At 40.7% G+C, this 21,276-nt stretch overlaps 2 protein-coding genes across 8 annotated transcripts in view; one reads left to right on the forward strand and one right to left on the reverse strand.

Annotated features, from left to right (window-relative positions):
• RAPH1 (Ras association (RalGDS/AF-6) and pleckstrin homology domains 1) overlaps positions 1-13,074 on the forward strand; it is a 62,123-nt gene extending 49,049 nt beyond the window's left edge. For both annotated transcript variants that reach the window (XM_047085015.1, XM_047085016.1), the window contains 4 exons: positions 2,244-2,342; positions 3,371-3,491; positions 8,119-8,261; positions 10,886-13,074. In XM_047085015.1, coding sequence (XP_046940971.1) covers positions 2,244-2,342; positions 3,371-3,491; positions 8,119-8,261; positions 10,886-12,916 — 2,394 coding nt within the window. In that variant the 3' untranslated portion in view covers positions 12,917-13,074. The remainder of the gene's footprint in view (positions 1-2,243; positions 2,343-3,370; positions 3,492-8,118; positions 8,262-10,885) is intronic.
• A 5,863-nt stretch (positions 13,075-18,937) lies between these two features.
• ABI2 (abl interactor 2) overlaps positions 18,938-21,276 on the reverse strand; it is a 122,396-nt gene continuing 120,057 nt past the window's right edge. For 5 of the 6 annotated variants that reach the window (XM_047083354.1, XM_047083359.1, XM_047083353.1 and 2 more), the window contains one exon: positions 18,938-21,264. In XM_047083354.1, the coding sequence (XP_046939310.1) occupies positions 21,137-21,264 (128 nt within the window). In that variant the 3' untranslated portion in view covers positions 18,938-21,136. The remainder of the gene's footprint in view (positions 21,265-21,276) is intronic. The other variant, XM_047083361.1, reaches the window with a different exon arrangement.

A 21,276-nucleotide genomic window follows, 5' to 3' on the forward strand; every position in this document is an offset into this window, starting at 1 on the left:
AAAATGAACTTTAAACTAGCAGGTAATCTGCAGATACTCAAATAATCATATCCATAGTATTCTTCAGGGTGTTGTATGGATTCCCAGGTTAGAGAAATGAGAGGATGGAGGATTGTTTCTCTTTGATTTTCTCTGATATTTTATTGATAAAAATACTCCCTTAATGTAGAGAATGAGTAGAACACAAACGCTCAGGCAGGGCCACTGCTGCAGTTGAATGCCCATGCGTGGTAGGTAGCCCTGCTCTCGGGAAATGGAAGGAATCGGTCAAGAACGGTTTGTGAATCACCATAGAGGGGGTGGTGGTAAAGGCTGAGTGCCACCTTGTAGACCTTTGTTCACATGTCCACACCATGTCCTGTAGGCAGTGCCTGAGTGAAGCAGGAGATGGAGAACAGCTACTCTTCAAGAGCTAGCTGGCAATACTGAAAAAAGCTCTTTTTCAGTCATCCCATTTTATCTTTTTTTTTGTTGTTGTTAATGTTCATTTTTGAGAGACAGAGACAGAGTGAGGGGGGAAGGGCAGAGAGAGAGGGAGACACAGAATCCAAAGCAGGTTCCAGGCTCTTGAGCTATAAGCACCGAGCCCGATGTGGGGCTCAAATTCATGAACTGCGAGATCATGACCTGAGCTGAAGTTGGACGTCTAACCGACTGAGCCACCTAAGTGCCCCATCCCATTTTATCTTCTGCATGGACTGTGACTTCTTCTGTTTTGCTCACAGTATATCCCAACACCTACTTAAAGATTTGGCTAACAGTTCTTAATATTTCTGTTACATGAATGAATGAGATAGAATTCTTCTTTCTTGTATGGAAAATACATCTCCTCTACCTGTCCTCCTTTACTTTTTCAAGATTGCTATGGTGGTTTATTATAATGTAATTTAATAAGGATGAGGAAATATATGCCAAGAGAAGGCCGTGGAACCTATAGAATTAGGAGAGAAAACTGTTAAGTATTGTTTTGCTAACCTCTTTTTGCTGAGAACTTATTGTTTAAAACTTTGACTATAGCCTTTAGTAACTAAATTGGTTTTGGTATTAAATGTTTTATTATAGGAGCTGAGCTTTCTAAAGCAATGCATAGAATAAAATAAATGGATTTAAATTCCTCACACTGTAGACCAGAGAGATGGATCTTTTTTTTCTTTTGAGAGAGAGAGAGGAAGAGAGAGACTGATGTGCATGGGGGGAGGGGGAAAGGGAGAAAGAGAATCCCTAGCGGAGAGTCCTTTGTGGGGGCTTGATCCCACAACCGTGAAATCATGACCTGAGCCAAAATTTAGAGTCAGATGCTCAACCAACTTATTTTATTGATCTCATGGATTCCCACAACAAATGTGGTTAGAGAATCTTTAAAGCCTCTCATAATTGAACATAATTGTAAATATTTCCCCAGGTAAAATATAGCCATTTCAAAGTTTTTTCAGAATAACTGAAAAAAGAAGTAATAAATTAACAACCATTACATCCAGACGAAGTGTGATTTGGGGCTTTTCTTTCCAGGTTGTGGCCCAGTAGAGTTAAAATACCTTCAGTCCATTCTAGCACTTGCATTGCGTAGTTGGTCTGGTCAGTCATCTCCCATCCTAGCTGCAGCTGAAAAGTACATTGGATTGTGAAAACTCATTCTGATGATGCAGTTGAAAGGCTGCTCATTCCTTGGAGGGTACGTGCTGTGGGTAGAAGGGGTGCAGGGCAGTGCTCAGTCCACAAAGGGGGCACCACTGCACCAGGTGTGAGCACCCACTTCTGTCTTAGGTGCTGTGTCCTGCACTTCACCCACTCCACCCATTGGTTCACCTCCACAGAAGCTCTAGAAGCTTTACCGAAGACGCTCTCATTTGGAGTCTTCTGAACTCATGATTCCAATGGGTTCAAAGTGAAATCAAAATTTTCCCTTTCATAGTCTTACAGATGAAGAGTTATATTGATTTGTTAACCTTGATGGCCTCTGTTTCTCTGAAATACAGAAGGTATTTGGGAATTAGCCATGACATGAAGGTATTTTTTACCTTGCATATATCTTGACCTAAAATTTAACATAAGTTTTTTTGTAGTTTATTTTGTAAAAATACTTATGGGCCATTTTATTTGGCCTTATGCCCACATAAGAGGTTTAAATTATTTTTGGCCATTACTCTAATGGCCTATAACTTGTCAGGGTATGTTTCAGCTTTGATAGAGTTTTTCTTTAGTTCTCCAGGGGACTGAATTAGACTTTGCCTTTAATATTGCAGCACCCACAGATCCAGAAGAAATCTCAGTATATCAAGTACCTTTGTTGTGATGATGTGAGGACCCTGCATCAGTGGGTTAATGGTATTCGCATTGCAAAGGTAGGGTGTTTTTGTTTCTGTTTTGTTTTGTTTTTGGTTTGATGATAGAATTTGATGAGGTGTTTCATGTGGTTTTGATTGTCATGACAATTCTAATCGTTTCATGTTTATGATTTTGTCAGTGTTAGTTCTGAGTTTTATGTTTGAAATGTCTTCTTTCCTTGGTGAGGAGATAGACATTTAACAGTTGGTATCCATGAAATCATACTGCTGGTAAAAGTGTAGCATCAGAGTGATTTATTTTGGCTCTGGAGAACACATTACATGATTCTTCTGTAGCAGAGTTTAGCCTAAGTCAAAGAAAGTTTTTGAGAATTAAATTGCTTCAAGGTGGGAGTAGGGGGATGAATAAGCAGGACACCAGATTTTTAGGTCAGTGAAAATATTCATACTCTGTAATACTGTAATGGTGAATACATGTCTTTATACATTTCTTCAAACCCCATAGCATGTACAACACCAAGAGTGAACCTAAGGTAAACTATGGACTTTGATTATAAGGTGTTAATGTAGATTCATTGATGGAAACAAATGCACCCTCTGGTGGAGAATGTTGATAAAAGAGAGATGGTGCATGGGCAGTAGCAGGGGCATATGTGAAGTTTGTGTACCTTCCTCTCAATTTTGTTGTGAATCTAAAACTCTTTAAAAAAGGGAAGTTGTTGAAAAAAATTTTAAGGACATCTTGAAGAAGATTATACATAATACGTGAAGGAATATTTTTGCCCATTAAGTAAAATAAAATTTATTATAGCTATAAAATCAGAGTTGCCTTAGGAATAACAAAAAAAATCTTTATATTGATAAGGAATATGAATGAAGTGTTAATTTATTGGTATCTTTATTAAAATGAAAAATAAGAGTAGATTATAATTTACTGGTAATAAAATAACTTTTGAAGTATTTATAGGTATTAATTTTAATGCAAACTATGAATCAGTAAACAGAAATGCATCCCCCTGTCTTACCTCACCCATCTGTATCATACCCAGTAAAGTTCACGTCACCATTTACTGCCTTCTGTTTAGTATGGGAAACAGCTCTACATGAACTATCAAGAAGCCTTGAAGAGGACAGAGTCGGCTTATGATTGGACTTCCTTATCCAGCTCCAGCATTAAATCAGGATCCAGTTCTTCGAGCATCCCAGGTAGTTTGAAACACTGAAAGCACTGTTTACTGCCAATATGAAGATATCTCTATGAACTGACGGCAGACCTGGTTATTTCAGCATGGTTGTTAAAAGCAGAGCTATACCTAATGTCTAAATTATAAAATAAATTTTTTGGTGATTAGAGGGGACAATATCATGGGCTAGATCACAAATGTATTTGAAATGGAACAGCAGTATAGAGTTGTAAATTCAGGAGTGTTGTTATATATTTGTAAAGTTTATTTAAAACTCAGTCATAGTAGGGCACCTGGGTGGCTCCATCAGTTAAGTGACTCTTAGATCTCAGCTCAAGCCATGACTTCATGGTTTCGTAGTTAAAGCCCCACATCGGGCTCCGTGCTGACAGTGTGGAGCCTGTTTGGGATTCTCTCTCTTCCTCTTTCTGCCCCACCCCCTACGCTCAAGTAAATAAATGGAAAAAAAAAAATCATACTGCCAAAAAACAACTGTTGATTCATACTCAGGGGTAGAAAAGTTCCTTGGAGAAAGTCTCCATACTGAGAATCCATGATGAAATTGCCCTCCTTCCCCAGAGGATTCCTGACATTTCAACAGAGTGGAAATAACTAGAATTAGTTCAGTGTCACAGTTAAGGAGGCTGTTTAAGTTATCAAACTTAACTAAAGTTTTCACAGAAAATCAATGATACTCAAAAGGTACTTATTTTCAGATCCCACATCCTTAAAGTATGTGGTGATCACACCTAAAAATGCTTCTTTCCCTTCAAAATATTTCATGAATATGAGTAACTATGTCCTCTAAAAGCAGAATGTTTTTATTTGTTCTTACATATTATGAAAGAAATAATGACTTTAGGGGCGCCTGGGTGGCGCAGTCGGTTAAGCGTCCGACTTCAGCCAGGTCACGATCTTGCGGTCTGTGAGTTCGAGCCCCGCGTCGGGCTCTGGGCTGATGGCTCAGAGCCTGGAGCCTGTTTCCGATTCTGTGTCTCCCTCTCTCTCTGCCCCTCCCCCGTTCATGCTCTGTCTCTCTCTGTCCCAAAAATAAATAAAAACGTTGAAAAAAAAAAAATTAAAAAAAAAAAAAAGAAATAATGACTTTAAGAGATATTTGAAAAAAAAAAAACCTCTCATCATTTATTAGTACAACATATGAATTAATCTTTTACTGTGTTTTTACCAGGCTATGTGTATATGCTTTAAGAAAATTCTACTTTTCAGAATCTATTTTACTTTAGGATAAAATAAAAACATGGACTTTTATTTTATGTACTTAAAATAAAATTTTAAGTTTATTTATTTTGAGAGAAACAGACACAGTGCAAGTAGGAGGGAGGGAGAGGGAGACAAAGAATCCCAAGCAGGCTCCATGCTGCCAAGTGCAGAGCCTTTCGTGGGAGTAAACTCACGAAACTGGGAGATAGTGACCTGAGCCGAAACCAAGTGTCAGACGCTTAACCCACCTACTTGCCCCAAAATACAGGCTTTTTAAAAAGAAGTATTTGACTAAAAAGTTGTATGACTTTATTTCATCTCTACGAAACAAAATGAGAATGTGTATACACATCGGTTAGTATACATACATATATTTCCTAGTACTGTCCACAGAGAGGGGTAGGAGTGGTGACACCCCAGTGGCAGTGAAAATGCAGAGAGCCTAGATCTTGGTTTTCTAACTCCATTTTCCAGAACAAAAGAACTAGGGCTCTTTGGCAGATGGCTGATTCTAGGGCTGTGGCAGAGAATAAGAGGAGCCTGGAGCAGCTTGTAATGAAGGAAGTGCTCAAAAAACACAGTGATTAGTCTGTGCAAAGGGACACAGGAGCCACCTGAGAGAGTGTCCAGGGACCAAAGCTGTAACAGTTGGAACAACAAAATAACTAAGATCATAACCCAAATTATAAAATAAACAGCCATCAGTCCATATGGATATAAATTCTTGAATAAATAAATGGGGAAGAGACAGATCTTCTGGATGGAAGGGTTCTAAGTGGTTTGTGCAGACACTCTTCCCTCAAGGAGATGGAGCTTAATTCCCCCCTTAAGTGTGGGTTGGCAGAGTGACTTGCTTGCCAAGAGGATGGTTAGGTGTGGGGGAAGGGGAGTAACTGTACAGTGCAGAAACCTGACAAAAATTAGCTCAGCCAAGTTGTCAAGGTCAGTGTCTTCAGTAATATGTCCTGTTGATAGCATGTACCCTTTACATAATGTGATGAAGTTGGCACTTTGCCTCTCTTGGTCTTCTTCCCCAAATTTCATAACTCAATCTAATCAAGAGAAAAACATCAGACAAAATAATAATTGAGAGACATTCTCTAAAATACGTGACCTGTTACTCCTCAAAACTGTCAAAGTCATCAAAAACAAAGGAAGTCTGAGAAACTGTCATAGGAGACATGACAACTAACTATAAGTGAAGTCCAAAAAAAGCTTGTGGAGTTTAGTTAACAGTGACATATCCTTGTTGGTTCCTTTATTGTGGCAAATGTACCAGGGTAATGTAGCAACTTAATAATGAGGTAAATTGGGTGCTAGGTGTGCAGGAACTCTGTTAGCTTTGCAACTCTTCTATAAATCTAAAACTCTTGTAAAAATGTTTATTAAAAAGGGAAGACACTTTTGAGACAATGGATTGAGAAAGACAAGGTAAGAATATGTCACAAGTAAGATTTTAGAAAAAGAAATTTAGGGAAAGATTGAGAAAACAGACGCCATAATATATATTTTTTAAATTTATATAGCATTAATGCAGGTTCTTCCACACATTTTATGACATGGTGTGGTGCCTTTTCCTAGTCCAGCATCATCCCTTCTTATACAGTGTGTTAAGTATTATGCAGCCTTGTAAATATAAATTGCAAAATCATGTGCATTCATGCTGAAGAGAGCTCAAGGATTCACATATTCCAGCCTCTTATCTTACAGGCTGTTGTCCTGAATAGCAGTTAAATAGGGACATACGCTAGTGAAGTTGCAACTTTTTAAAAAACATTCAGCAATTACACAAGAAACAAGTGTTGGTGAAGTTATGGAGGAAAAAGGAACACTTGTGCATTGTTGGTGGGAATGCAAATTGGTGCATCCACTGTGGAAAACAGTATGGAAGTTCCTCAAAAAATTAAAAATAGAACCAGGAATCACACTACTGAATATTTACCCAAAGAATACAAAAACACTAGTTCAAAAGGATATATGCACCCCTATATTTATGGCAGCATTATTTACAATAACCAAACGGTGGAAGCAGCCCAAAAGTCCATTGATAGATGAATGGATAAAGAAGATGTGGTATACACAAGCACACACACGCACACATAATGGAATATTATTTGGTCATAAAAAATGAAATCTTGCCATTTGGAAGAACAAGGATGCAGCATGAGAACATTAGGCTAAGTGAAATAAGCCAGAGAAAGACAAATACCATATGATTTCACTCATGTGGAATTTAAGAGACAAAACAAACGAACAGGAAAAAAGAGACTCAAACTAAGAAACAGACTCTTAACTATAGAGAACAAACCTGCTGGTTACCAGAGAGGAGGGGTGGGGGAGCGGGGGATGGGTGAGATAGGTGATGGGGATTAGAGAGTACACTTACCGTGATGAGCACTCAGTAATGGGTAGAATTGTTGAATCACTATACTGGACACCTAAAACTAACACTGTATGTTAATATACTGGAATTAAAATTAAAAGCCTAAAAAACACTCAGCAATTAGATGGTGGAGAAAGAAGAAAACAGAGTAGGTTTTATCTCATAGCTTATATTTTGCCTTGAGGATATGTCCTGACTTTATCCATAGGAGTTTGTGGCTGTTATCTGTGTACTTCTTTGGCTGCCTTGGCTGGACTTGATTAATAAAGCAATCTGATAATAACCCCCCCTTCACCAAGTATTGGATGGGACTGCTTTAACACCTGAATCTCCATCATTGAGCTAGGTGCTTCCTTCTGCATGGTTATCTTGCCTGACTTGGGGTCCAGTGACTTAATCTCCCCAGTTCCCTGGATGTCAGATTGCAGTGTACCCTTCACCATACCCAGCTCCCTCGAAGAGGTGTTCTTGCCTTACCAGGAGGCCAGGCTGCAGTGTGGCTAGCTGCCTTGTGGTGCCAATACCTGAATCCCTAGAAAACACTTCTCACACAGGTGTAGTTCCTAAGTACTAGTCGCTGCAGGCAAAAAAGGAAGTAGACTTGATGTATGATCTGAAGTTGTAAGTGAGAACTCTCTAGGATGGTCTGAAGCAGGGGTGTATACAAAGATTGAGTCTTGGTGTAATGAAGATGTGATTGGAAAAAAAATTCAACTCCTCTATTGGTAGTTTACTGATTCTCTTAATTGCTAGGAGTTCTTACAAGAAGTTTTCAGGATACCAGTAATGTTACACGAACCTTTCATTGTAACGGTCAGCCTGTCATGGTGAACTATTTAAAAAGAATCAAGATTTCCTACCAGCCCTAAGATAAAAATTTTCTAGTGGAAGGTCCAGACAGTGTTTATATGAAATGAGTTTGAGTAAAAGTAACTTGTTGCACTGTGGCATAGCATCTTGTCTTGTGTAAAAGAGCTAAGTGTGCACATTCACATTGTCACAACAATGACTTATTTGATCCTATTTTTGAAAATCTCTTTTAAAGAATCTCAGTCAAACCATTCGAACCAGTCTGACAGTGGAGTGTCTGACACTCAGCCAGCAGGACATGTCCGCTCCCAGAGCATTGTGAGCTCCATCTTCTCTGAAGCCTGGAAACGGGGCACTCAGTTAGAAGAGTCCAGCAAGGTAGGTAACACACTTGTGTTCACTGATAGGAAGAAATCTGTTTGACATTTCATGGGTTTAGTTTGTTGCTCTTTTATTCCTTGGTTAGGACTCTCTGGGCCCTATTTCAGTATTCTTACTTTGACTTCTCCTCAAAAATGAGTATCTGTCACTTGACTCTAATGCCCTAAGATCTCAAACTAGCAGTTTAACGACTTTATCAGTGGCTCACATTTTTAAGAAATAACAATTTCTTCTTTTTCACCCTTAATCAGTTTGGATGGAGTAACGCCATTTAGTGCCAGTGCCCTAATTTTGTTCCAGAGAAGCTGCTTATGGTGCATTATTTGTTATTAATTTAATTTATTTAGACTCACTCCTTTGTCGTCTTTTCCTTTACGCTTTTTTGGCATTTCTCTGCACATTGATGAATTCTCTCAAATTTTAGTATATGTGGAAGACTAAATTCAGATGAATCCCCTTAAAATTTTGGATCCCTGAGCTTTGTATGGTAGTTTTTTCAGTGACACTGAAGGACGAGTATGATTATTGCAAGACTATTCAGAAATACAGAGGTTCTTTAGCCCAAGTAGAAGACATCATATCACACTACCTGTGAAGTTCTGTGGGCAGTGTTGCGTCCCAGCTGTCCTTGCCCTCTGAGCAGGCAGGAGCCCACACCATCACCGAAGGACCAGTGGCACACCTGGCCTGACTGTTGTGTTTTTACCCAATAATCATTGTGATTTTTCTTGTTGTTGTTGTTGTTTTGGTCTGAATCACTTTACACAAGTGTATTCACCAATGTGAATTAAACAGATATTTTCCCTTAATTTATCCAGTTATTTATTTATGTGGTTGATAAACTGGCCCTCAGGAAGAGGTATTAGTAGGCTCTTAGTAGTAGGCTCTTAGAGGCATTAGTGGTAGTGTGGGGATGGAACACTTTGTCTTAGAAATAAATATTTGAGAATTGGTTCTAATGACCTAAATTCTCAAAACACTGCCAGTTTGTTTAACTCCCATATCAGGGGTTCATACTTTTAAGAAATTATGGTCTACCTTTCCCCACTTAATCAATTTGGGTGGAAGAGCCCTATCTGGTACTAATAATTTTATATATGTAGAAAAGCAGATTTATACAATTCAGGTATCTAAAGAAAAGTCTTCTCCCTTACTAAATTTTTAATGGTGTTCTCCATGTGCATTTGAAATGAAAGGCCAAGGAAAACAGAGGTCCAAATGCTGTGTGATGAAGCAGCATAATTCGCCTTAGTAGTTTCAGGAGCGTGCACCCTGCTGTGTAGGGGTGCTAGTCTGTTTGTCTTGACCCCCCACCCCTGTGTTTCTTCTGTTACCTCAGCCTCAGGTGCCAAATGAGAAGGCCAGCACAGCTAAGGTCTGCACCCCTGCAGCAGCCAAGACAGGGTCAAGTTAAGGTCAGGGACTGTTCTTTGGAAACACATTAACCTGGGTGACTCCTGTAACCAAATCTCCCAGACTAATGCTTTTATTTTGTGCAGTTTTTAAAGAAACATATGAGTGTCCTAATGGGCATTAGAATTCAGCCTTCTAGTCTACTAACCTAAGCATTTTTGACGCTAACTAGATGTCATTCATAATTTGGAAACAAATGATTTATATTGGATCTTCACAGTTTGTTCAAAGAACCTAAAAGATGTACCCAAACTTAATAAACCAAGGGTCCTTCTTTTGCTCTTTACAAAAGTACTTGAACCACATTCTTGTGTGAGTTGGCTCCGTGAAATGGATGACCAAATGTGGTAATTCAGGCAATGCCAGAGATGCCCAGATGGGCTGGTCAGCAGGTTGTTGGCAAACTCTCATTCCCATTTCTTGATATATCTTCTTTACTCTAGTTTTCAAAGGTTTCCTCTCATTTTCTCCTGGCTTTTTCTGTGATGGTATTTTAATGATCTTTTGCTGTAATGTTTATGAAGCATTTCTTTATGTATTTTCCAGTAACACAAATGTAAAGAATGCCCCCCCCTTTACCTGCATTGCTGGACTTCTGTGCATGTTGGATGCAAATGTCTCACACGAACACGAGTGTGTGTGTCAAGCTCATTCATTCCTGTGTGACTGTGCACGCCTGCTGAACATGCTCATATTCTCACGTGTCCGCTTGCTAGCATCAAAAAGCCATCCTCATTCCTCAGGAGGCCCTCCACCAGCACTCCTAAACCCAGTTATGGCATCTGCTTGATGTGGATGCAGCCACAGACTGAAAGGTGAACTCGACCCATCACGTCTCCACTTGCCACAGTCCGGGTGGGGTCTGTGCTCGGAGGTCCACCCACGGGGGTGCCCATTCAGGGCAGGTGTGAGAAAGTCAGGGCTCAGAAATCAGGCCGCCCGTCACCCGTCAACAGCTTTTGCAGCAGGACCTTTTTCCTAGATTGTTAGGCAGTCTTGCCGTTTGAGAGTATTGCTGGGTGATCAAATGCTGTGCCTTGCTGCCCAGGGAGTCTGATTTTCGCCTTTGTGATGTCCCACTGCTGAGTCCTTTCTTGCATGTCCCAGATTCCTTGCTGTTTAGTTTGACGCAAAGCTTACCTCTGTAACTGTTGTGTTTGTTGTGTTTTCTCTCTCCCATCCCACCACCCCTTTTATACTCCTTTTAGGCCAGAATGGAGTCTCTGAATCGACCCTACACTTCACTTATGCCCCCTTTATCCCCACAGCCCAAGCTGGTCACCCCCTACACCGCCTCACAGCCTTCCCCACCTCTGCCGCCCCCGCCCCCACCCCCACCCCCGCCCCCGCCCCCTCCCCCCCCACCTCCCCCTCCCCTGCCCAGCCAGTCTGCACCTTCTGCAGGCTCAGCAGCCACGATGTTTGTCAAGTACAGCACAATAACCAGGCTGCAGAACGCTTCTCAGCACTCGGGAGCCCTATTCAAGCCTCCACCACCCTCAGTGATACAGTCTCTGGCTTCCACCCCACAGTCAGGAAAACCTCAGATCCTGGTGCCCCCCAATGGAGTGGTTCCCCCACCCCCTCCTCCACCCCCACCCCCCACCCCGGGCTCAGCTATGGCCCAGCTAAAACCGGTGCCCTGCACCCCATGCCTCCCACAGTTCAGCCCTCCCCCTCCCCCTCCCCCGCTGAAGATTCATCACGTGCAGCATGCCACTCAAGTGGCTCCTCCCACACCACCACCTGCCCCTCCTGCCCCTGCACCCCTCCCTCCCCAGGCACCCCCCAAACCCCTTGTGACTGTGCCCCCACCGACCGGCACCAAGACCGTGCCACCTGTCATGACACAAGCTGTGCCACCTACACCTGCTCCTCCAGCTCCCCCCGCAAAAAAGCAGCCAGCTTTTCCTGTTTCCCACATTCCACCCTCTCCCCCTGCTCCTCCTGGCCCTATTCCGCCACCCACGTTACCCAAGCAGCAGAGCTTCTGTGTAAAACCGCCTCCCTCCCCACTATCTCCGGTGCCCTCGGTAGTGAAGCAGATAGCCAGCCAGTTTCCGCCCCCCCCAACCCCTCCTCACGTGGAGTCACAGCCCTTAAAGCCCCCCACAGCAAATGTGGCCCCTCAGTCCCCTCCTGCTGTAAAAGCAAAACCTAAGTGGCAGCCCAGCTCCATCCCTGTCCCTTCTCCGGATTTCCCTCCTCCTCCACCTGAGAGCAGCCTGGTGTTTCCTCCACCACCACCACCACCACCACCACCACCACCACCGCTGGCCTCAGCCCCGCCACCACTGCCAGCCACACCCACAGCTTCTCCAGCCTCCGCCTCCGACAAAAGTGGATCTCCTGGCAAAAAGACCAGTAAGACGTCCAGCCCCGGGGCAAAGAAACCTCCCCCAACCCCACAGCGAAACTCCAGCATTAAGTCCAGCGGTTGTGCAGAGCACCCTGAGCCCAAAAGACCCTCCGTAGACAGTCTAGTGAGCAAGTTCGCATCGCCAGCAGAACCGTCAGGGTCTCCCAGCAAAGAGAGCCCCCCTCCGGCAGCACCCCCCAAACCTGGAAAACTGAATCTTTCTGGAGTTAACCTTCCCGGAGTTCTCCAACAAGGATGTGTATCAGCAAAAGCACCCGTTCTGAGTGGACGTGGAAAAGACTCCGTGGTAGAATTTCCTTCTCCTCCATCTGATTCTGACTTTCCACCTCCTCCACCTGAAATAGAGCTTCCTCTGCCCCCCATAGAGATTCCGGCAGTATTCTCGGGAAACACCTCTCCAAAAGTGGCAGTTGTCAATCCTCAACCCCAGCCATGGTCCAAAACATCCGTGAAGAAGGCCCCTCCCCCCACACGACCCAAACGGAATGACAGCACCCGCCTCACTCAAGCAGAGATCTCTGAGCAGCCAACAATGGCCACAGTTGTGCCACAAGTGCCCACCTCTCCCAAATCCAGCCTTAGTGTCCAGCCTGGATTCCTAGCTGACCTCAACAGGACACTGCAACGGAAGTCCATCACCCGGCATGGCTCACTCTCCTCCTCCCGCATGTCCAGAGCAGAACCCACAGCCACCATGGATGATATGGCATTGCCCCCGCCCCCCCCTGAACTGCTTTCTGATCAACAGAAAGCTGGTTACGGGGGGAGTCATATATCGGGCTATGCAACGTTGCGGAGAGGACCCCCTCCCGCTCCCCCCAAGAGAGACCAGAATACCAAGCTCTCAAGAGACTGGTAGTAGCTACCATAGGACTTTATTTTCATGGTGTCTGTAATCAGTTCTACAATCAGCTCACCTGATCACCTATGAATTCTGGTGTTCAGAGCCTCCTAGTATGATGTTGTTATTCAGGTAGTATCCAGCTCTATGTGTGTGTACATTTGCGTGGACACACATAGCTATACACATATAGTGTGTGTATGTATATGTATATATATGTATACATATATGTATGTGTATATGTATATATATAGCTGAGAGTGAATCTATTTATTCCTTTTCTCTCCTAATCTGAAAATGGGTTTGTGTATCTTGGGTGGAAGAGGCCTGGAAGGGGATTGTGTCCTGTCCCTTATGATTTCTATTATCTATCGTGTGGATTGGACCAAAAACTTATAATGACTTTAGAAGGCATTTTATAAGTGTCCATGCACAGCCTGTCTGTGCACGTTGTGTATTATATCTTAAGGAATAGATGTATTATGTGCTGGTGTCTCAATCTGAGAAGACAACAGAATGTTTGGTGTACCAATGGGGCTTTTGTGTTTGTTTTTTCCCCATTTGGCTGAAGTTCGAACTGCTTGACTGACACTTCATGACTGTACATGAAGGGGCACTTTAAATCAGGAAACTCTGTCAGCATCACGGATGGAGAAATAGTGCAGTATGGGGAAGTTTTCACAGACACCATATCTGTTCGTGCTCGTGCATAGGCAGTAAATATATGATGTAACCAAACCATTCTAGTTGCAGTATTGCTGCCATGATCCCACCCGTATCTAGGATGTGTTCTGTCACAGGTAAGCTCTTCACCTACAATACATGGATAATTTAGTACTATAATCCCGGGTAGTTCTTTTTGTACCGTTGGAATCTTTTTCATAAGCTTTGCGAAGCCTCATCAAGCTTGGCTTCATGATCCTTGCTTTGATTTGTTGTGAGAGAATGTCTGACACAGTACCCCTGGAATGCTCCGTCCCACCAGTTGTAGTGTGTGCTTTAGGTAGACGTTGATAGTAGGTATCTGTAGACAATTGCTATATCAAGTATACACATCCCATGTCCGAAATAGTGCATCATTACAAAAAACAAAGTTACCTTCTGAAATGCGTATTTTTTGTGTGTTGCTCTAGGATGGGTGATTAGGAAAGAACAAAACTGGCCCCTGTGCAGGTATCATTAATCAGGTTGTACTTCGTTTAAGCATGGGACTGTCCTACAGGGAGGGAAAAATATAAATGAGCTTTTTGACAATTTCATCCTCAGCTACTGGAGTGCACTAGGATTCTTGCTTGCCATAGCTTGGTTGTGGAGATTTGTCCAGGTTAACCAGGTGTTCTGATGGAGTAGTGTAGTCCAAAGTGACAATACATGATATGCATGTGCAATTTGGTATAACACAGAATTATCACTCTCATCACACCCTGCAATCCTGTATGCTTCACATTATACTTAGGCAAATTTTTTTTTTTGTCCTGTGAATTTTCCTTGGTATGTGAACTATGTACTGTCTCATCAGTTTATGATGATAAAGTGACCATTACAAATAAAATGCAACCTCAGAGCTGCTCTTACACAATAAAAACTAGCCATCCCAGCAGTGATAAATGAGCACATCTTGTAAATGAAAGTCTCTACCTGTTGTGAATACGGATTACCAGTGCAAAATAAGGATTGTCCCATAAGGAAAAAGTGATGCCATAGCAGTGGGGCAGAGATAGTAAATAATTCAAAAATAAGCAAAAGTTGTACTGTATACACAAGATATTCCTATAAAGCCACCTCCAGAAAAGTATGGCACCATAGAGGATGTGAAGTGGCACCTCACCATTGCCACAGCCCCAGGGTATCGGTCTGCATATTCATGTGCTTACAGAGCAATGTGTACCTTTGTGCATTTTTTAAAGCCCTGCTTCTTTAAAAGGTACTTTGGACTTTTTCATTTGTTCTCAAAGTTCTGTGTGCTTGATATCCTTAGGCTTTTAAAGCGACCTTTAACACATCTGCGTTAATTAATTTAACATGCACAGCAGTTTGGGTAATGGTTGAATACAGATTGCCACGCTCCACTGTAACTCACGAGAGAAGGAATTTCCCATTGTGTTCTGCCTGCAGCTTTATATTCTAAGGATCACCCTTATTTGTGGGGTAGAGTTATTAATATGAATCCAGTGGCATATTCATCACTAGGGTTTTTGTTGTGATGGTGGCCTTTATATATATGTATATGTATACGTATATGTGTATATAGGTGGACTTCAGCTTTGCTTGGGGGGGAGGGGGACAATAATGCGCCCTCAGTCTTCCTTCACCCGTGATTTGAGCCCTAAGGTACAGCCTCTGTTTAGTCATTGTAGGATTCCTTAGGCCTTCTTGCCTGATAGTCATCTTGAACTGAAGCTTCCAGCATATCACTTTCCTGAAAGAGCAGCCATCCTTTAGAATGCTCATGGCACGGAGAAGAGAGCATGGCCAGAGGAAGAACTCTCATTCTTACCCCAATCCAATGGCTGGTCTACAATAGGCTGTTTTCTTTTACCTATCTCCAAAGACAGAGAAGGCTATTAATCAACTTTCCCATTTGTTTTTTGTGAAACGCTGAATAAAAAAAATCTAAAAAAAAAAGTTAGATTATACTTCTAGTGTTTTACTCCCTAGTGGAGTGTTTTTAAATTTGGATTTTTGTTGGGATGTAGTTCTGTGGGCTTTTTTGTTTTGGTTTTTTGACACTACTCTGTTCTTGTAACTTTTCTCTGGTGTGTTCGTGGAGAACACCTGCTGCCAAAGGACACTAATACTGTGCCTTCTTCCACTGCCTTCTGCTCAGCAGCTCTTCCAACCCCACATAGCTGCATCTGGTCAGAGAAGAAAATCTAGACAGCTGAGACTTGGCTGTGCTGAAAAATGAACAGCATGGATGAGCTCATCGTGCTGCTGAGGGCAGTGCAAACAGGTGCCTATTTCAGCCAGTGACTCAGTTAATTAGTGACCCCCTTAACTTCTACCACAGATAATTTCAGAATTAGACCACCCTGGGCTTAAAGTTTTGGCACCAACTTGGAAAGGCAGCAGAGCCTATTCTGTTGATAAAACAACTTACACTAGGTTCTAGGTAATAATACAAATGCTAGACTATTCTGTATTACAGTTTTATTCAGCTGGGCTTTTACTACTCAAATACATTATTTCTTTAGCTGCTGTAATTTTTTCTTAAGTATTCTTAAGGTTTTCATATGTACTCATTTAACTGTAAATTTGTTTTTAATTTTGGGGACTTTTTAAGATGAGAAAGATGACGTTTCAACATTACAGGAAAATGATTTTCATGAGAAAATTTCAAAGTAATGTAGATGTGATGGTGTTTTACAGTCCTCTAAAATCAAGGTGCTCCCGCCCACCAATGGCATACTCTGCTAAGGGCTGTGAACTTTCCTGGAAGTCCTCTCTCTGTGTAAGTTTACTTGCCACTAAAAACAATGCCGAGTTTATCAACAAAGTTTAAACAAAATTGGGAGGTCGTGAATAAGTAATTCCAGTGGAGTGACAACTCTGAGATCAAGATTTAATAGGAGCTGTGCATCCAGTTAGAGTTTGAGAAGCTGCTGTTCTGGGGGAATACAGCTGTTTATCACCTTGTGTCAGGGATGTAAGGTTATAAAATAGCCTGGAAAAAAAGTGTCAGGTAATGGTATGGATTGGTTTTATTTGACTATCAAGCCACCAACAGAACCCTTTGTCACCTTTTTTCCCTAGTTTTATGTTAACAAGCTTTTTCATATACCTTCAGAGCTAATAAATTACAACTGATAGAATGTCTCACATTTTATTCAAGTTTAGACCAATTAAACCTCTATGGCCCTGTATGATTACAGGGGTAATTACTTGCTTTAAGTAAAGTAGGTATAATTTGGACTTACACACTTGATGAGAGGATGTCTAGTCCTAAAACTCCCTTTCAGGTTGCAAGTATCTTTTGGCACTTCGAGTCTTGTTTTATTGACATCACTTATTTATATAAAGTGGGTTATCCCGAACCCTGTAGGAATATGTGATCACTCACAAGTTGAGATTTGATGCAATACAGTATCCCACAATTTTTTAAGATTTATTTTCCTTTAAACATTCAGTAGAAGAACATCTCTATACCTTTACCAGGCTGTCTCTCCAACTAAACAAGTGCTCTGTTCTTATTGTGCCCTCAGAAGGTCTGTATGTAAAAGAAACCTGAAATATAGCTGTAGAGTAAATTTGCTAAATAAAAAGAATATACTTGAGAAACACATAAGGGAAAACATCTCCAATTCATTTGCTCTTTGTTTGTTGAAGAGAAGACACTATCTGCTATAATCCCCAGTGCCTTGAACTCTTTTGGAGGAATAGCATTTAAAAAAAAAAATCCAACAAGCAAACTTTGAGGTGCTAATGAAAGAGAAGGAAGATGAGTATTTGTAGTTTGTGCAGAAATAGAAAAAATGTCTGTCTCACAAGAGATGGCTTCATCTAGCTGAAGAGTGGCCACTTTCTACCAAAGACATTTAGAGAAGTAAGTCGAGTCAGGGTGATGGCAAGTACTGCGTATTAAAAGGTAGCTAAGTTCAGAAGTGACCACATTGATCACGGATGGCTATTAATACCAAGCTCATCATTGTTGAAGCCTCAACCTCTTCTTAGGCAGAACATGCTTGCAGCACTTAAAGTCTTTGCATTTTGGGAACTGTCCATTGTTTGTTAGATTTATTGTAACCTAATACCAAAAACTGCCACTTTTCATGATTCCTACTTCCTATATATTTTCTCTCTACTTGTAAATAATCCCTCCTCGAAAATAAGCATTAACTGGAATGTTTCAAATGATTTTGCTTAATTTTATCATTAGCCACTAGTGAACTCCTTTTATAGAAATGTACAATTACGGTATCATTAGCTTGTGCTAAATATTGTAAAAATCATTGTTTACTGTTTCAAAGGAAAATTGCACATTATATTTAACTGGGATTGCTCGTTTTCCCATTTCTTTAAAAAATGGAGTCAAGGCTTACACTGACATCCAGGCTGTGGGAGCTTTGTTATAAATAAATAGATACAGTGTAGGAATATAGTTTTTTAAAGCATGAAAAAGGCGGCAAAAAGAACTGCATTATAAAGTACCTGATAAGAGGACATTATTCAAACCATTATGATTATGCACAGCTCGGTAAAGGTGAAGTTACAATTTTTCTTTCAGCTTTGTTGCTATTTTCTTCTGCTTAAATGTACGCTCTCATTTCATTATGTGCCTTGCTCCCTGATTGTGCAAACCTATATATAGATATATATAGAGATATATATATATATATATATATATATGAGAGAGATATATTCAGTACTACTGACGATGTTTTTTTTTGTTCTGCTGGATTAAGTTATTTTCCAAATTACTCCTACCAGTTACTGTCGGTGAAATATTGTAATGGCTTAGGACAGTAGTCATACAGTCAGTGTAAATTTGTTTTCAGTTATGTGTTTTCATTATGTCAGCTTACCCAATTCTTAATAAAAAGAATACATAGATTTCATTTAAACATGGGGACTTGACTGTTTGTGGATTGACATCATTAAGAACTTGGTTTCGCTGTTCATGTTGGTGGTACCCATAAATAGGCTGTGCGGTAAGAACAAATTAAATACATTCAATTCGTTAACCTTTAGTTTTTACTGACAGATGAGAAAGCTTTGGCTACTGAATACATTAGCAATTAAGTAGTGATAATAAATTTTAAGATTTTTCTTCTTAAAGTACAACCTTTTTTATTTTAAAGCCTTGCTATCACCATTATGTGTTGGCCTGCCATGTCTCCATGTCAAGGTATGTACACTGTGTGTTTGCCAAACCAAGGCAAAAAAAAAAAAAACCCTCTTTTTATATTAATAGAATTGTATTTGGGGGCAAGTGATCAGAAAACAATTTAGAGCAACACGGAAGGATACACTTCAGCTTACTCACCTTAGTACTTAACCTCTTTGGTTACTTGCATAAATACATTCACAAGACATTTGGACTTACTTTGTAGAATTTTATTTAGGTCAAGTTCTTAGTACACAGCAACAATTCCAAATACAATTTTTGAAATTAAGAAGTCAATGTTCCCCCACTCATCTGGAGGTGGCTTAATGGCACACACAAAAAACATTACTGGCAACAGACTGCTCCCTCAAGTTTTCCTGCATGATTTCTACTCAACTCAGAACACCAACCCTCTCTGCAGGAGCTTAAAAATACAACTGGCCAGATCACAAGTGTTTACATTCTTTTTTGTAAACCATTTTAAGAAGAAAGATGCATGGACACAAAGTATGAAAAACTGCTTTTCCATAGAATTCTGAAGTTGCAAAAGACATTACCATTTTAATGTGAAAATAAGCTTTTTGTGTTTTTTACAAAAAACCTCAAGATATTTAGCAAGGATCATTTATACATAGCTAGGCCCTATTGTCAATTTTAAGAATTATGAAATTCTTAAGAAATAGGAACAAAGATCAGCATAAAGTAAACTTCAGGTTATGAGCACAATGCCTCCATTTAAGAACTGTCTTATAAGGCTCTCTCAATAAGGCTTTTTGCTGTGCTCCTGCCAGTGTTGAAATAATACAACCTATTTTTGCTACATAGTACTGAGTGTAGTAGAGGGTTAAAATGATTATTTTCACTAATTAAGGTTGCACTTAGTACACTCCTTTAAACAATTTGAATACTGATGGTATTTATCGAAACAGCATATCTTTTCAAGTATCTTCCTGAAGACATCAAGTAGAACTCAGTTTTTAAAGAAACATAGCACATTCAATTAAGACAGTTGTAGAAAGAGTACCAGGCGTTGAGTCAGGAACTCTACCACTGTTAACTAGCTGTTATCTGAAACGAAACGTCTAACCTCCTCAGTTAAAATGGAAAATGAACTAAAATTTTTTATCCTCTAGCTCTAAAATTCTATGATCCTAAGTAAATCATGTGAGGGAAATCATCACCTTCACACCAGTCAGGAGTTCCTGGCCAAAGACGTTCAGAAGTGAACAGATGGGAAGTGATTCAGATCCCTTCTTTTTGAAGACTTGGCAGTCACCTGCCAATTCCTCCATCAAACCCTTTTCAGAGGGCAGGGTGGCCTTCAGAACATGTCATGCTCTCTCCACCAAGGAGAAAAGGTAATAAAAATAAAGGAACAGTTCTTAATGCAGAAAGGTACCTGCTAAAAGAAAATGAACACAAAAGGATAAAAGCAAACTACCATCATTTTGATGCCTCTCCAGCAGAAAAATCTTTTAAGTAATCATCAGTAATCAACATAAGACAGCTAAGGAGCACACCTGCATCACAGACATCACTGTAAAGATGCACAAAACCTTCTCTCTAGCTGGGTAATAAACAGCAGCAGGAGGGGGAAAGAAAGGAAGGGATAAGAATGTCCCACCTAGTGACTTTTAGGAATACAGCAAAAGTAGCAGGCCCTTGCCAACCCTAAGATGGGAACAGCAGGTGCCCCTGAGGGAGATAGAAGGCAACTAGCCAAAAGAATGGAAAATACTGATCAAGACATCTCAAAAGACTCATATTTACTCCCAATACAGGCTGAATCTCTCGGGGCTAGATTTTGGTTTTTAAATTTATTGCCCTGGTCATAAGGTCAACAAGAAAGTGTATTTTCATTAATTTCCCCATGGCCTTTTTTTAAATAGTAGTACCAAAAGCAACGGGCGGGGGGTGGGGTGCTTAAGTCACTTTTTTTTTTTTAAATGGAAAAAAAAAGAAGCACTTGAGGAAAAAAATCCCCTCTCCCATTAGATTCCCTCTATCCTGTCAGAATGGTTGCTTACTAGTCAGATTTTAGACTTGGATCATCTTTGCCACAATATTATGTATCCTGTAAGATTTCTGTATTCATTTGGAATTCCTACTACCATCTTGTAGTTTATAAAAAGATAAATGGGGGAAACTTACGATAAATCAAGAAATACTACCTTCACAGACTATTAATAGCATGCAATCTATGAAATATTACATACATTAAAAGTCTCCAATTAGTGTAGGCCTGGCCTATCATCATTACATAGCATCCTTCCAAGACAATATAGAGAATTCAAAACTGTACAAAAATTTAAAATATGCCGAAAATCCAACAGGTTTTTTTAAAACAATCACACAGATTAGTACTAAATAATAAAGAAAAAGCTGACCCATGGATCCCCCTCTGCTGCAGGTCTTCAGTATGAGGACTTCATCAGTGTCTTCTGCACCCCACAATCCAGAAGGGGTCCAACAGGCAAGCGGACTACCACCAACTGTTTTGCACAATTATCTTCTCTGCTTCTGTAGGTGTGAGCTGTGAGAACTATACTGGATT

The sequence above is a fragment of the Lynx rufus genome, unplaced genomic scaffold, assembly GCF_022079265.1.
Source record: "Lynx rufus isolate CCGP_SWC_20201006 ecotype Redwood Valley unplaced genomic scaffold, mLynRuf1.p SCAF_2, whole genome shotgun sequence".
NCBI classification, from domain to species: Eukaryota; Metazoa; Chordata; class Mammalia; order Carnivora; family Felidae; genus Lynx; species Lynx rufus.